Below are 16777 nucleotides of genomic sequence, written 5' to 3'. Positions count from 1 at the left end.
CCAAGGGGCGCATGTGCATCTGTGGTTCAGGGTGTCGAGGAGGAGACAGCCTCTCCTTTTGGAGCAGAAAGCACAGTCAACCGGTGGCGGGACAGAGGCAAAAGCTCTAGGACAAGGAAATCTGTGGGTTTGTGTCGAAGCTCCACCAATCAGGAGCTTCAAGCTAAGATGGGGAGGCTGGAAAGATGGAAGTTGGGATGGGAATCCTGGTACGGACAAGAAATTCCTCCTGTGTCAACGGCAGGAGGATGTCCAGGAAGGGAGAAGGGCGGGTCACGGATGGACCGAGTTTGCTTGGAGTCCCATGAGAAAAGGGGAAGCGGGAGCTCACCACCTTGTGGCCTCCAGCTTCCTGGTGCGCGGCACTGGCGGCGGGCGGCGGGCTCTACATCTTCGAAAGTATCGGCAGAGGGAAGGAGAAACTGGCGTCCCAGGCTCCCAGGGGAGGGGAAGCACCCGGGATTGGGCGGGGAACCCCTCCAGCATGGATGTGGTGCGGGGCGGGGGCCGGGGGGGGGGGGGGGGCACGATCTCCGCTTTGCTGGGTGCCCCAGCCCTAGCGCACGCCTCCATGCCGTGTCCCACTCCGCAGGCGCGCGCGAGGCGCACTCCCCCTTCCCTCGGCGGCGCGGGGCGCGCGCCCGGGCCCCTCCGCCTCTCCTCCGCGCCTCTCCTCTCTCCCGGCAGAAAGTTAGCAGCGGGGAAGGAACTCGGGGCTGCAACAGCGCGCGGCGGCGGCGGCAGAGGCTGAAGCAGGAGCCGCGGCGGAGCCGGGGAAGCGGGGGCGCTGCAGACGGAGCAGGTGCAGCCGGCGGGTCCGCGCGCCCCCCTCGGTCCCCTTGCCAGAGGCTGAGGGGGGGTGGTGGGGGGGCCACCCGGACTCCGCGGGAAGAGTGGGGAGGGGGGCCATGCAGCCGGGTTCTCCCCCGGCGCAGCGGGACAGCGGCCAGGGCCGGGGGTGCAGCGGCGTCGCTTCATGCAGCCGGGGCGGCTGGGCGGCGGCGGTGGCGGCGGCGGCGGTGGCGGCGGCTGAAACCATGTCCGGGCAGCGCCGGGGGCTGCCGCCGCCGCCGCCGCCGCGAGCCGGGAGCCACGATGGCCCCGTGGCCCGCACCTCCTCCGCCTCCGCCTCCGCCTCCACCTCTCGCCGCGCCGCCGCCGCCCGGCGCCTCTCCTAAGGGGCCGCCGGCGCGCAAGCTGCTTTTTATGTGCACCTTGTCCCTGTCCGTCACCTACCTGTGCTACAGCCTCCTGGGAGGCTCGGGCTCCCTGCAATTCCCCCTGGCGCTGCAGGAGCCGCCGGGCGCCGCCGCCGAGCCCCCGCCGAGCCCGCCGCCACCCTCTCTGCTGCCGCCCCCCGTGCGCCTCGGCACCCCCTCGCAGCCGCCCGCGCCGCCGCCGGACAACGCGAGCCGCGGGGAGCCCCCGGAGCCCTCCGAGCAGCCCGCTGCCCCCGGGGCCGACGGCTGGGGGCTGGCGAGCGGCGGCGGGGGCGCTCGGGACACCTGGCTCCGGACCGCGCTGGCCCCTGGCGAGATGATCACTGCGCAGAGCGCGCTGCTGGAGAGGGAAGCGCAGGAGTCCAGCACCACCGACGAGGAGCTCGCAGGCCGGAGAGCGGCCAACGGGAGCAGCGAGAGGGGCGGCGCCCTCAGCACCCCCGACTATGGGGAGAAGAAGCTGCCACAGGCGCTTATCATCGGGGTCAAGAAAGGAGGTACCCGCGCGCTGCTGGAGGCGATCCGAGTCCACCCGGACGTGAGGGCGGTGGGCGTAGAGCCACACTTCTTCGACAGGAACTACGAAAAGGGGCTGGAGTGGTACAGGTAGGACCCTGGGCTGGCGCGGGGGATAGATGCGTGGGGAAGACCCAGAGGGAAAGCTGCGGTTTCCCACGCCCTTCGACATCCAGGCACCTCCCCGAGAGCCCTTCGCCCCACGAGGGCTCTGCGGACCCTGGCGGGGCTGCTCGGGGGAGCGCGGAGAGGACTGGAGGCTGGCCCAGGGATCACTGTATTTCAGGGCGAGGGGAGCTGGTGTCACACTGCCCTGCCTGCCTCAGGCTCCTCACCCAGGGAGGTGCTTTCTGAAGCTGCCTAGCTCCATGCCTGGGAATCCCCAGCCCAGGTGCCCGCGGGGTGTTTCCCAGCCCAGGCTCTTGTGGGGCTCTGCGCTGCTGCGTTGGGGACGCTAAGGCATGAAGCAGGACAGCTAGATTGACTGAAGGGCTTTGAGATCTCCTGGAATCTCTCAAAATCGCCCTCAAACGTATTTGCGTGTCTGGAATCTGACTTTAGCATTTTCAGGTTAGAGCAAAATGAACAGGGAACAGTTAAAAAGATGATACTGGTGAATTTTGGCTTGCCAGAAAAGACTGAGGATGTTCCCCATCTCCAGGACTTTCTATCCCCAGGTGGCTGCATGAACCCTGGGTTGATTTTGCATCAGGAGCATCAAGGTCTGCACGACAGTCGGTGCCCTAAGAGTTTTTACATCCTGCACCCCTGCCCTTTCTAACGGGCGCCTCCTTGGCAACAGATTAGAGCTTCTGTCTTGTGAGATGTTCATCTCCCTTCTCTTCCACCATCTCCCAGCGGTGAGGGAAAGGAGAGGAGAGTAGAAAGTTAAGTGCAGGTAAAATAGTAATCCGGCTTTCTTGCCAGCCATAACATTTAAAAACACTGGAGCAGATGCCCAAAAGGCAAACCTCCTTTGCTTTTTTTTTTTCCTTCCCTCTTTCCCCTTGTTTTCTCTCTCCCTGGAAAACAGATCTGGATGGCTGGCCCCATCTCTGTTACATCTCAGTAATTAATTGCAATTGTCAGACAGAAACAGGGGCTTTGTCAGCTAAAGTGATGTTATCATCTTAACAGAGCCAGTAGGTAAAATAAGGATTGTTTGCTGACAAGTTGCCTTGCTGTTGAAGAGATGTGCTTTCTAAGTTTAAATTACAGCCTGTGAAAGTTTTAGAAATAACCTAACTTCAGAAATATATAATAAATGTGTGTATTGTGATTGATTTCTTCAACTTTTAAAAATATGCCTATGCTTTCAAAGCTTGAGAGAAGTACACGTAGGCATGAACATTCCAGCACATTAAACGGGAAACAGCAAATGTGTCTGTTAATGTCTTGTCTGTTTCAACAGAGAGAACTAATTGCAACATTTTAGGAGGCTGCAAACAGCCCCTTCCTATCAAAACAGAAAACAGCAAATGCCTAATTGAACTGGAAAATCAGTATTTATAACATCGCAAGCCATGGCTTCCAGTTTGCGATTATAATTAAAAAGGTGTTAGGATGATTAATGCAACAACAGCAAACCAGAGAAAGAAGGAGATGTTTGGGAAGGTTTATGTTGTTTAATTGTTGGTTGTAGGAATGTTCTGATTTCTGCTGTGGGGTAGCTTCAGCCCTATGAGGGTCACTGTGGTCTTTTCCAGTTCTAATTTTAAAGCTGTGTATCTTGTGAGAAGTGTCAGATGCCCTTTGGGGGAGAGGAAGGCCTGAACATCAGACCTTTCCAACGTGTGTTGTGTTGCTTTGTGGCAGCTGGAAATAGAGATGGGGGTGTTTGATTCAGGTGACTTCAAATAACGTTGATGACGTGTGCGTGGTGGAGTGCGTGTCAGGAGGCCCCATCGTAGGGTCTGGAGAATTTTCTGAATGAAAGGATAGAAGATGCCAGATTTTCTCATGTTGTTTTACACTGCGGCTGGGAAAGGAAGGTATGAACTGGCCTCGCTGTCATGACATGGCTACTGAAGATGTCATTCCAGCTCGGTGGTACTCTCACCATCACTTGTGGTATTTGGGCCTTGTGGTATTGGGTGTCAGTATTTGGTAGCCACCTGTAGAACTGTTCCACTGGAGAGGTGTGGACAGAACTGGATCCTCTTGATCCTCACTTCAGAGGACCATGCGGTGTCTCTGTGTCCTCGATCTACCCCAGCGACTTGCCCGTGGGAGACCCTTAGGCTCAGTGGTGCCGATTGGAAGTGCGGGAGGAGAATCTGTCTAACATAGAGGGAATCATCAGCCACCCAAACCTGGCTGTTGAGAAGACTCCCAGAAACCCCTTGGACCTGCAGGAGCCGAGTGGGCTGGCACTGGCCTTGGACCGCTCTCCAGCCTTACGAGGGACAGCAGTGCTTTGAGGACATTTGTGGGATTTTTACTTGCTGCACCTCTTCAGGCTCCTCTCTCTCCCATGAAGGAAGAGGGAATGACAACCTCACTGTATTGTAGAAAAGGAAACAGTGGCATTGATTCAAACCAGTAACAGAAACCCTTCCTCCTGGTTCCTTGGTGCAACTCCATCTTTTCAGTGGTGGCATCGCTACTTAAATGGTTATACCACGTATTCTGCCTGAAATCTTACTCTACTGTTTAACTGGTTAGAGATCCACAGGTTAATTAAAGGCTTTGATTTGCCCCCATATATTTATTTTGTTTTTGTTTTTCTTTTCAGTGTGTTTTCCAATAGCCTACTAATTCTGCTAGTGTTTCTGTTCTGGTTGTGTTTTCAGCAAGAGGGAGAGCGAGAAGAAATTGGGGCTGCTCTCGGCACAGCTGGCTTGGGGTTTCCTCATATCCACCTAGGCAGCCCGAACAGATTTATTTCTGGTGTCACTCCAGTTATATCTAAATCTGGGTTTTGCTTTCTCCTGTGCTGTTGATCTAACGTGAGTCAAAGACACATCTGAGATGAGAACATGTGCATTGGATTTTCAGGGCAGGATGGACTGATGGATTAGGATGTGTGTGTTAAAGCTATGGAGAAGCAAGCCTCACTTGGTGGATGGACAGAGGCCAGTGATTAATAATTAGGAGTAGATTAAACCCTCCACTCCTTCCTCTGTCCACCCCCCAAATAAAAGGGTAAAGCCAGGACACACCTTTCAGTATGAGCCGATACACTCTGGCTGGGCAGAGACCTTGAACTCTCCTAAGGGATGGGACCTTGTGGCAGGCCAACTGGCTGCCACAGCAGAACTCATCAAAGTGACAGAGACGACTCGAGCTGTGGCCTCCCTCGTGGTTGACAGACTGAACAGTAACCGTGACCACTTTGCTCTGGGAGCCACTCAGCTCCAGGGTGATGAGAAGTGACCCTCCACGGTTTCCAGTTGTCTGCAGTGGTAGCAGTTAATACGCAGGTCCCATTGGCTGGGGGAAAATAACTCAGGAAAACAGCTTCAGTCATGCTCATGCCACACAGAGGAAAGTGGTCAGCAGCGTTATTCGCATGTGGTATTTGGAGAGAATGAAAGAGGACAATGGAAAGGCGCTGGCATTGATTGAATGCCTGTGATTGTGGTGGTTGGTGCTTCGCAGACATGTTATCACATCGGGGCGTCATGATGAGGCTGTGAGTTAAACAGCAACATTCCTGGTTTACACTCCAGGTGGCTCCCGGAGGGTGAACCACTTGCTGAAGGTTGCTCAGCTGGTCAGTGGTTGAGTTGACCACATCTGTCCAATTTCAGAGTGCTGGTTTCTTTCCCTGTACCACGCTGCCGCACAGAAAGTACTAGAATGTCTTTTCCTTCTTTCATTCAACAAACACTTAATAACGTTTACCATGTGCCCAGTACTGTTTTAGGTACTGGGGATAAAGTGGAGAACAAGACAGAGGGAGGACCTGTTCTTGTGGAAATGACATCTTTTAGTAGGGCGGTAGGGGAGACAGCAAACAAATGATCTTTCTTTTAACCTTTTTAATGTGGCTGTGGAAAACTTAAAATGACACTTGTGACTCCCATTGCATTTCCACTGGGCAGGGCTCCTGTAGAGCAGTGCTTTTTAAACTTGAAATGCATGTGGATCACCTGGGGTGTTGTTAACATGCAGATTCTGATTCAGCAGGTCTGGGGAGGGGCCTCAGACTCTGCATTTCTAACTTCCCAGTTGATGCTGATGCTGCTGATCCCTGAACCTCACTTTGAGAAGCAGGCGTCTAGAGAGTAATTGGGGGGTGTGTGTGTGCATGCACAGATATTATTTTAAGTCAAATGGTTAGGGGAAACCTCTCTGTGGAGGGGATGTAAATGAAGTGAAAGAGTAAGATCCTGCCATGTGGAGATCTAGGTGGAGAGGTTTCCAGTAGAGGGAACAGCAGGTACAAAGGCCCTGAGGTGGAAACAGGCCTTGTGACCTTACAGAGTGTTCTTTCATTATTTCAAAAGCAAGGTGTTTGTAGCTGGACAAAATTGGGTTTTGCAACTTGTTAGATGATCTTGGTTGGATAACTGATTTAACATCACTCATTTTCAGTTTGTTTATCTGAGAATAATTCCTTCCTTGCAGGATTGTTGAGAGGAATAAATGAAATAATAAAAGTGAATGTATTTTCTAAGCAAAAAGTGAGTATCCTAGACCAAAAATCCAAATGGACTCAACTATTGGGTTTTTCCATTTCTCAAATCCTTTTGGTCTCATATGCCTTACCTTCTGTCACAGCTGTCTTAATACTGAGAGAAGAGTCTGTTATTGGGGGTGTTTTTAGGAAAAGTCTAATAATGATTGGCTTTGCAGTCTACATCTGCTTAACCTCTTAAACCAAGGGTCACCAACTCACATGCCTTCTGGGCCCACAGCGATTGTATAAATGAGTGAAATAGACCAGGTGGGGAGAAACCGGGACACACATGTTCTGTCTAAAGGGGCAGCTACTCTTTTCCACGTGCAAACATGGCATCACGGTTGTCAGATCTTCCACTTGGTAAGAGAAACTGGAAATCCAGTTTTTGATGTAAAATTATCTGGTTTTGAATGTTGGCAACAGATGGAAATTTCTTCCGAGTGCAGTGTGGGCCAGCACTGCGGACAAACAAAACCCACCTGTGGGCTGGATACAGCCAGCTGGCTACCAGTCTGTGACTCTGGCTTAAACTCATTTCAGAAAGTAACTGGCACACCCGTACCCTTTGTAGTTGTCACAATTGTGGCTTCTGTGTGCTATTTTAGGTTAGAGTTTTCCCCCTTTGCAGATTTTGCAAGAGCGTGGGGCAAATACCTCCCAGATACATTGCAACAACAGCAAAAGGAGCTGGGTAGAAAGAGGAACATTGAGGCAGAAAAGGACAATTCCCCAATAAATTTCCCATTTGTTCCCAATGAACATTTTCCAGAAGTTGAGAAAATTTTCAGCTTTTCACTCATTAACGAGGCATTCCCCTATTTGATCCATATAGATAAACTATACTTATATAATAGGTTCTGGTCAGATGGATTGAGTAAGACCTGAGAGTTAGAAAATTGGGCTCTGGCTCTGCCTTGCCCCATCCTAGTTCTGTTGGGTGTCGGGTTACCTATATTAAACTGTTTCTTTCTCTCTTTTTCTTTTCTTTCTTTTTTTTAAAATAATTCCTGTTTCTTTTCTGATGAGGTTATATTGTCTCCGTAGGGTCCATTTACCCACTACAATGCTTTGGTTCTGGAGCAGACTTCTGTGTTAGACCCTTCAGAGGAAGCACCAGAGCACTGTAGGAGCAACATTATTTGGAGCCTGTTTTTGTATCTCTGAGTCAGAATCCCTGCATCCTCATTGTGTGACCTTAGACAAGTTACTTAATATCACCAAGCCTTCATTTTTTTTGTCTGCAGAATGGGTTCAATGTTACTTACTTGCAAGTGATTCTGTGAGGGTGAAATGAAGCGGCCCTTAAAAAGTGCCCCCACGCAGAGTGTGTGACATGATAAATTTCTTCTTCTCCTTCTCTCCTCTCTTTCTCTCCTAATTTTCCTTTTCCTTTGCTTTTCTCCTTCATTTTCCTTCAATTCCTTCCTTTTATCCTGCCTATCAGTACGGAAGGCCCTACAGAGAAAGCTGTAATGCATTTTTCATTAGCATATCGTCTTTTATTTCAAGATTATGTCTGAATGAGGGATTTCAAACACTGAAGCGGCTAAGTAGCTCTCCAGAGAATAATCCAAACCAATTCCAGAATTTGGTCTACTGTGACTTGAGCTGAAGGAGGAGAAGAGTCTGATTTCCTGGGGTACCTGCAGCCAGCCTTCTCCACTAAGGGGACGGGGTATGGAAGGGGGCAGGCTCTCGGGGCTTTCCTGCTCACATTTTCTTGAGCCCACAGTAGGAATGGAGGCCGCTTGCAGTGGAGAGGGACTGAGGTATTTAGAATGCCTAGGGCATGCTTTGCCTTCCATTTTTCTGCAGAGCTGAAGGTATTGGAGAAGGCAGGACTGTTCTAGAAGACCCCGCCAAACTCCCTACCTTGCGATTTGGCCACTCCCTGGTGTTCTCCGGCCATCATAACATGATTTATTTATTTTTACTTTTGTAAATCATACCAGGCATGTTTAGTTTTAAATTGAGTCAGGAGAGGGGCCTTGAGACTTTAGGTGAATGAGAGATTGCTAGGGTTGTGCGTTAGAAAGTTTTAAAGGTTTTGGGTTTGCATAATGGATGCTATTTCTGAAACTGATTGAACCACCGATCTTTCAAGTAATCTCTGGATTCCATTGGTTTCTGCGGTTTGACAAGCTCCTCTATAACTGTCTTGGGAATTTCAGTCTGAAATTATAATTCACTAAGGGAGTTTTTCAGCCCATCTTGCCATTAATTAAAAGCAAGCGGTTGATTTTTTTTTTTTCTTAACACTCACTAGTTAGGGTTGCCTGCCTTTAAGTTTTTATTTTTTCCCCAATCTTTTTTTAAGAATGTGTAAAGCATGTTTACAGGGAAACAAAGCAACACATCAATTAGGCAATACTTTTTTGGTTGTGAATGATAGAAATTGAGCTTAAATTATTATAAACAAAAAAAGATGCTTTATTGGCTTATGTAATTAGGAAGTCTGTGGGGTAAGTGGCTTCAGGAAAAGCTGAATCCAGGGGCTTGAATGATTTGACAAGGTCTCTGTCTCTTTCCATTCTTTGCCGGGTTTGTCTCTACCTTGCCTCATTCTCAGATAGGTTTTCTCACTACATTTTAGGCAAGATGGTAAGCAGCAACCCCAGACAAACATTATATGTTTATTTAATTCTTTTGGAAATAATATATTTTTTTTTAATTGAGAGGTTTTTACTTTCCCCCAAATTACAGAATTGTTAAACCCCATTATGGAAGTCTCCAGTGTATTGTTTTCCTCTGCATTGTGTTGAATTGTAAATGCTATTGAAAATTCCAGAAATATAAAATTTTCTAAATTTTATAGTCTCTTTTCTTGTCTCTTGAAAAATTTTCAGCTAGCTCTATTCACGTAAAAATACCCTCAACCAAAGGCAATAGTAAACCATAGAGAAGGAAATAACTTCTCCATTAAAACACATAAGGCTCCACCACAAAGACCCGTATGAAATAATTGCACATTCAAGAAAAGCTGAGTTCCCAAAGGCCAGGAAGATTCTGTGATGGATTGCCTCCAAAGGAGAAGCGTAGACCCATATTTTCATGAGTACAGTTTTGCTGATCTAAAGATGTCTGGGCACACTGAACAAAGTACTTAACTTATAAATGTAAGTTCACATTTGTGACGTCTGATAACTGGGATAATTAATAATGAGGCTACACAAAACTTAGAGTAGATAGTGATTTGGAAATAATTTTTCTTAAGAGCTTCTGCAAGAAATTCCTGGAGATGCCTTTGGTCCAGGTTGGGTCATGTGCTCCTTCCTAAAGCTGCCGTTGTGTAGTACTCTGATCGGGCCTGGCTGATGTAGCCACCCGTTTGGCCTGGAGTGGTGGGGGGAGTAAGCAACCAGGGCTAGTCCCATTGAGACCATAGGGAATAGTTTCCCCATGAAGATGAGGTGTTCAAGGGTTCTGTTGCTAGAAGTGGGGACCAGTCTAGCCACATGTTTATTAAACCTATAAGATCCACTCTGGGACAGGTGTATGATCTCTCTGAGTATTTCAACCCAGAAAGAGGGACAAAGGGTTAATTTTGGGAGGTTCCACGCACTTGTTATTTTAGTTATTCATTCATTTATTTATTCATTAAACACATATTGACTGTCAACTTTGTGCTGGGGCAGACATGAATCAGTCATGGCCAGTGATCTGAAAGAGCCTGCACAGTGGAGAAACAGACAAGTGAATGGTTACATCACAAACTAATAAAAGTCCTGACACAGTGGGGTTTATTCCAGGAATGGAAGGATGGTTCAATCTTAGGAAATCTAATAATTTGACTTATTCTTAATACGGGTAAATGAGAAAAATTCTATGATTTATTTGATGGATGCTAAAAGGCATGTGATTAAATTAGCATCTATTTCTAATTTTTAGAACACCTCCTAATAAAATGGGATCTTCCCAAAGCCAGCATCATCTTTAGTGGTGTAGTACTAGAAACATTCCCATTAAATCCAGAACAAGACTAGAATGCCCATTATCGTCACTATCATTTACCATTGCTCAGTAATTCGTAGATAATGCAGTTGGATACAAGAAAGAATAAGAAAGGGGGAGGCAGAATTATCACCATTTGCCAGTAATTTCATCTCTTTTGGAAAATCTAAGATAGCCAATCCCCCCATGAATCTATTAGAAACAATAATAGGGTTCATTAAGGGCACTGATGAGGAAATTACTATGCAAAATCTGTAGTTTTCCTACATGCCTACCCCAACCGTTTTGGAAATATAATGAGAGAAAATATTCTATTTATAGAACCAACCAAACAAACAAAATAACTTGAAATATATTTAGCAAAAGTTGTAAGGGACTTGTAAGAACAAAATTTTAATACTTTATGGAGGGGCATCAAAGAAAGAGGAGTAAATGGAAAGTGACCTCTTTCTCTTTGATGGCATGTCTTTTTTTCCACCCCTCCCCCCTGCCTCCCTCCCTCTCTCCCGCTCATCTTGTCTCTGGCTCTTCCCCTCTCTCTCCCCCTCTCCCTCCTCCTTTGATTAGAGTTCTTTGCTGCTAAGTTGAGGGTGTGTTTGAGAGTGGTCTGAAAGTATTGGTTATATGAACGTGGCGAAAATGTTGTACTTCATGTATGGAATTCCCTTACTTGCTACATTACGGAGAGGATGGTAAGACAGCCGTTACTGTTCAGATTCATAAACAGTGTCATCATTCTTTGGGGGATGGGTGCTGATTGTTTTCTATCCCAAATTCAAGGGTGGTAGGACTGTGCCAAGGTGTGGATTAATAGTTGAATTGGTGTAAATCAGTAAATTTAGATGCACTCCTGTTGTTGCAAAGCAAAAGTCCAGTCAGGGACAAGTGATGGTTATTTTCAATGGGACAGGGAGATGATGGGGTGGATCGGAAAGAATAATGGTGGCGGTGGTGGTGGTAACAGTAGTGGTGATAGACACATGTTCTATTCCTGTGTGTGTGCCAGGCTCTGCTCCAAGCGGTGGGGTCATTCAGTCTTCAGAGGACCTGGCGAGAGAGGCACTGTGATTTTACAGGCTAGGGAGCTGAGGCACAGAGAGGTCAAGTAACTTGCTCAAAATGTGGAGTTGGGATTCAGACCCAGGTGTTTGGCCACAAACATGCAGCATTTCTTTTCTTTGCCTCAAATCTCTTTCCCACTGGAGGTGGTGTCTTACAGCATCATGGGAGTGAATAGTAACTGCTGGCTTTCCCTGCCAGGAGCTTGTGATTTTCCACGTGCAGATGGACTGCCTGCCTACCTGACAGGCTAATTGAGGGAGTCTCGACCCAACAGCAGACTGTGGCAGTGGCTTCCATTCTGGGACCAGGCTCATTCCCACTGTTCCCTTCTCCTGGAGTACTCGGCCCCAGATCCTTAAACTACCCTGTCTCCTTATCTGTCCTTCAGGTGTTGGCTCAAATTTCAGCTCCTCGAAAATACCTCTCCGAGTTACCTAATTTAAAGACCCTTTTCCACGTCTGAGCTTGTGACGCTGTTTTATTTCCTTCAGAGCATGTACTACTCTCCAAAATCGTGCTGATTCCTTACTTCTTCCTCACCAGAAGGCAGATTACATGAGAGTGGGGCTCTTGTCCATCTCGTTCCTTGCCGGTGCCCAGAACAGTGCTTGGCACCCAGCAGGCACACCGTCATGGTAGTTTATTAATCAGTAATTCTGAATCAATGAATTAATGAATGGAAGGAGGGCCTGCTGTGTGCTAACTTTTCTTGCAAAACTCCAGGCTTCTGAAAAGAAATGACACTCACATTTCTTGGGAACTCTGGCTAAGAATTGTTGTCAGCTCTTTCACGTCCTATTTTTGCAAGACTATTTTGGGTACAAGAAAGAGAAACCCACTCAAACAAACCATGTGGGCTCAACAGTCTCCCACAAGCTGCCTACCGCACAGGACATCACCTCCTTTATTCCTCACAGCAGCCTCGTGAAGTCGAGACTTTCTTATCCCACTGTAACACAGAAAGTGAATGCGACCTGGAAGGGCGGGCAGGAGTCCCAGGGTCACACAGCAGGCTGGCACAAGCCAGGTGTCTTCACTGTAACACGTGGCTTTTGGTTCCTGGCCTTTGTTGCTGGTGCTGCCGAAGTTTTAGAAGAGTTCGATTACTCCCGATAGACCATTATGCTCTAAGAGTGGATTATGTTTCTCTAAATGCGTTACCGAAATTACATAGTTGGCATTTAACAATCAAAACATTATGCTGAGGCCCGTGTTTGATATGTCACTCACTGTAGGTACAGGGGCACCCTTCCCGGTGCCTCCTGGCTGAGCCTTCTGCAGGGGGCTGGAGGGTTGGGTGTCGCTGGAGCTGAGGAAGTATTTGAGCCTAACTGCCTGAGTGCCTCTGTCACAGGGCAGTTGGACTGTTTGGAGCTATGTTGTGTTTTGAAAGAAAAAGCTGAACCTGAAATCAGAATTAAGGCTTTGAGTCTGAGTTCTGTGTCTACCTTGCCTTGTGCACATAGATAAGTATTCAGCCTTTGAGCCTTTGTTTTCTCATCTCTCAAATGGGGGTACCAGCCTCTAATAATTCCATGGTGCTTTTGCAAGGATAGAATGATGATGCTGTGCTGGGATCTGCTTTGTCTACGTCTGTTAGTTTTATTAATCCATGCACGTTTTCGTGAATTCCCCCAGATAATTGGTTTTCTGGAATATTGAACTCCAGGGAATACCTGAAATACAGGACAAGCATTCTTATCATAAAGTTAGATTAAGAAGTTTAATTTACAGAAACTATTATACACCATGGATATCAAACATTGTGAGGGCAGACTGCATAAAGATCCCGGAATTCTGGAGAACCTCTGTCTGCATAACTCTTTCACCCAGCTCAGGACCACTGATGCGTCGTTCTTTTGTGCTGAAAATGTACAGAGCGGTGGGGTACACTTGCTTCTTAGGATTGTGCTGCGGCTCATGAACTTTGGGAGTGACCAGGAGATTCTTTCATTTTGCTCTCAAATGACCTATCATTTCTTTTTCCTCTGCACCCTGTCTCTTTTCCAGGTTGGCATATTAACTTCTTACCTTCTGGCTGCCTGACTAACCTACTTTCTAACCTAAAGAAGGCAGAATAATGCCCCCGCCCCCCCATAACCATGTCCTAATTCCCGGAAACTGAATATGCTAGATTATGTGGCAAAGGGGAATTAAGGTTGCACATGGAATTATGATTGCTAAACAGCTAACCTTGAGATGGGAGATAATCCTGGATTATCTGGATGGGCCCCGTGTGATCCCAGGGGTCCTTTTAAGTGGAAGAGGGAGGCAGGGAGCGAGAGTCAGAGGGATGGCAGCACGAGAGGGGCTCAACCTGCTGTTGCTGGCTTTGAAGATAGAGGAAGGGGTCATGAGCCAAGGAATTCAGGAAGCTTCTGGAAGCTAGGGAACAGGGAAGGAAATCCATCCTTGCTTAGAGCCTCCAGAGGAACACAGCCTGTGGACACTTTGATTTTAGCCCGTGGAGACCCGTGTCAGAGTTCTGGCGTCCAGGACAGTTAAGCCATCCGTGAATGGTCATTTGTTACAGCAGCAGTATGCTCTCCTCAGATAGCTCGAGCGGTCTCCGTCTCATTCCATGTCTTCCCTTTGCTTTGTCTCCCTTTCTGGAAAATACCACCTCTGGGGCTCTTTAGTTCTCTTGCCAAACAGCAAAAAAGAGGTACCCATCCAATATTTGCAGATGGTAACTTTACGAGTTAGGGTGAAAACAGAGACCCCAACACAGTGGCTTCCGTAAGACAGACAATGATTTTTCTACTACGCAACGAAAGTTGATATTCAAGGTTTGTAGCAGTCAGGGCTGCATGGTGACCAGCCACTCCGAGAGACCCAAGCTGACCACAGTGAGTGCAGGCGTGTGTGTTTGAACAGCAGGCGTGCATGAGCACTCCAGCCGGTCTTGCGGGGGCAGCTGTGCTCCAGGAGACCGTTCAGAGACCCAAGTTCTGTTCTTCCCATCTGGTTGCTCTGCCGTCCCCCAGGGAGCTTGTTAGAAAAGCAGAATCTCAGATCCCATCCCAAACTTTCTGAAGCAGAATTTACGTTTTAAGACGATACTTGGGTAATTATTATGCACGAAGTTTGAGAAACATGGCCTAACGGCAAGGTGGTTCAACTTCGGCATCATTGACACCTTGGGACAGGAAAGTCTTTGTTGTGGGGGGCTGTCCTGTGTATTGTAGGATGTTTAGCAGTCTCTCTGGCCTATATCCCCCCAGATGCTAGTAGTTAGGCCCTCCCCCAGTTTTAATAACCAAAAATGCCTCCGGACATTGCCAAATGTCCCCTGGGGTCCAAAACTGCCTCTGGTTGAGAACCCCTGCCTTAGAGGGTTTCCTCTGCTGCGTGATGGGAACTGGGACTGCACCCCATCCGCATTCCAGCCACCATGAAGCAGCGAGGGCAGAAGGCCAGGAGCGGGTTCCTCTGAAGCAGGTGAGGCAGTAATGTCGCTCATAACTTCCGCTCTCCTTCTGCTGGGGAGATTTCGTTGCATGGCCACCTCCAGCTGCAGAGGAATCTGGGGAACTTACTGAGTGTCTCTGTGCCCAGGAAGGAGGAAAGAACAAGTCTGGGGACAGTCAGCTGTCTGCTACAGTAACTCACACAAGGATGTGGTCATACTATATCTCTATTCTCTTCTATCAGAAGTCACTCCAATGGAAGGGTGAATAAATTGATGAGGCATAATATTTTTTGCAGTTGGAACACAGAACTATTTTAGGAGGTCACAGGATATTTTAGGAGCATACATAAAATTTACCTGAAGCTCTAATAGTGTATTTTGATATCAAGAGTTTGGTATCTTCTAAACTTCAGTCGTGAGTGTTATTCCTGCAAGTTTCTTTATTTTTTCTTTTTCCATTTAGATGTATTTGCCTATATTGATTTTTTATGTGAAAAATAATTTTCTTCAATCATTGTAAAGACTATATCATACTATAAGTGTGTTGTTGTGGTGGAGATAGACGTGCATGTCCATACATGTCTATGTATGTGTGTGTGTCGGTAGCTATCAGTAGACATCTCTTTCTCTGTGTATCTGTTTACTTGGCACCACCTGCCTTGGTACCCCCTCACCCCTTGCCCAGGCTGCTGCAGCCGACTTCTGTTCTTGTTCCTGCTGACTTTCTTGCCCTCTGTAATCTGCTGTCCACACAGTGGCTGGGGGAAATGATCCTTTTAGAACATAAAGCAGACTGCATCACTCTCCTAATTTAAATTTTCCAGTGGCTTGTTGTCAACCTAGAGAAAAATTCTAAGTCTTGGCCATGATCTACAAGGCCCTACAGGATCTGACCCTGCCAACCTCTTCAGCCACATTCACTTGTCATCTTCTCTTTGCTCCTCTCCTTGAGCCACATTAGCTTCCTTGCTGTATCTGAGAAGCCAAACATGGCCGTACCTCAGGACCTTTGCACTTGTTGCCCCCTCTGCCTTTAATGCTTTTTCCTTAGATAATTGCTTGGCTTGCATCCCTCCTTCATTCGAGCCTCTGCTTGGCTGTTCCTCCTCACAGTATGGCTTTTTCTTGTACTGTCTGGACTCCCCTTGTACATTCTTAGTGATAAGAGCTCCACTCATTGGAAAATGCTGGTGAACACAATATTGCCATTAATATTTGCCTACGTCCCCTAGTTACACTACCCCCACCCAACTTTCTGGTGTCTTAATTTCTTGGTTCTTAATCCCCCCATTCTTGACAGAAGATCTTGCTTTGATCTGGTGGCACAAAATGACCTCGATGTTACTGTGTCAATTGAAAAGATGCTTAGGTAACTCTTAGCTGTTCCTGTCATTTAAGTAGACTGCCGCTAGGGGGTGGTGATGTGATACAGGCTGAGTCCAGAGTGAGGCGTTTTCCTGAGAGGTGGGATGTGCGTGGCTCCTTGCTCCTTCCAACCTAGGTTAACCCTCCACATTTGCCCCTGAAAATAAGACGGTTTAGGAAAGGCTCACTTTCAGTAAATAATAAACAAACACCAAAGCCAATGTTTAGAGGTTTAAAGCAAACTCAAATATGGTTGAGTATCTTTTGTTCTCTACCCACTTTCTAGCTAGTTTTTCATTTGTGTTCAGATACAGAGAGAATATTCCTGTTACTGTCTGAATATGGACATACAATGAATGTACTATGTTACCATAAATATATGTTAAGACTTTTAATATTAGAAATTATTATTATAACATATATGCCCAATATTAAATAGGTATACTACCCATTTAGACTCTGAGAATCGCATGACAGTTTCAACCAACAAACCGCGTGACCTCACGCAGAACCACTGATTTCCTTATTTAGAGTGAGACAGAGAGTTTGTTCTGTCCATCCGTTCTGATTCTCATTCACTTATGAATTGCTGGGTTGAAAGTCTGGTCTTTTGGTTTACCTTCA

The 16777-nt window shown here is 47.4% G+C and overlaps 1 protein-coding gene across 1 annotated transcript in view; it reads left to right on the top strand.

The window, feature by feature from the left end:
* Window positions 1–954: 954 nt before the first annotated feature.
* HS3ST4 (heparan sulfate-glucosamine 3-sulfotransferase 4) overlaps window positions 955–16777 on the top strand; it is a 382810-nt gene continuing 366987 nt past the window's right edge. The window contains exon 1 of the mRNA XM_044747239.2: window positions 955–1826. Coding sequence (XP_044603174.2) covers window positions 1096–1826 — 731 coding nt within the window. The 5' untranslated portion in view covers window positions 955–1095. The remainder of the gene's footprint in view (window positions 1827–16777) is intronic.

The sequence above is a fragment of the Equus asinus genome, chromosome 14 (genome assembly GCF_041296235.1).
Source record: "Equus asinus isolate D_3611 breed Donkey chromosome 14, EquAss-T2T_v2, whole genome shotgun sequence".
Taxonomy (NCBI): domain Eukaryota; kingdom Metazoa; phylum Chordata; class Mammalia; order Perissodactyla; family Equidae; genus Equus; species Equus asinus.
This window is presented reverse-complemented; position numbering and strand designations above follow the sequence as displayed.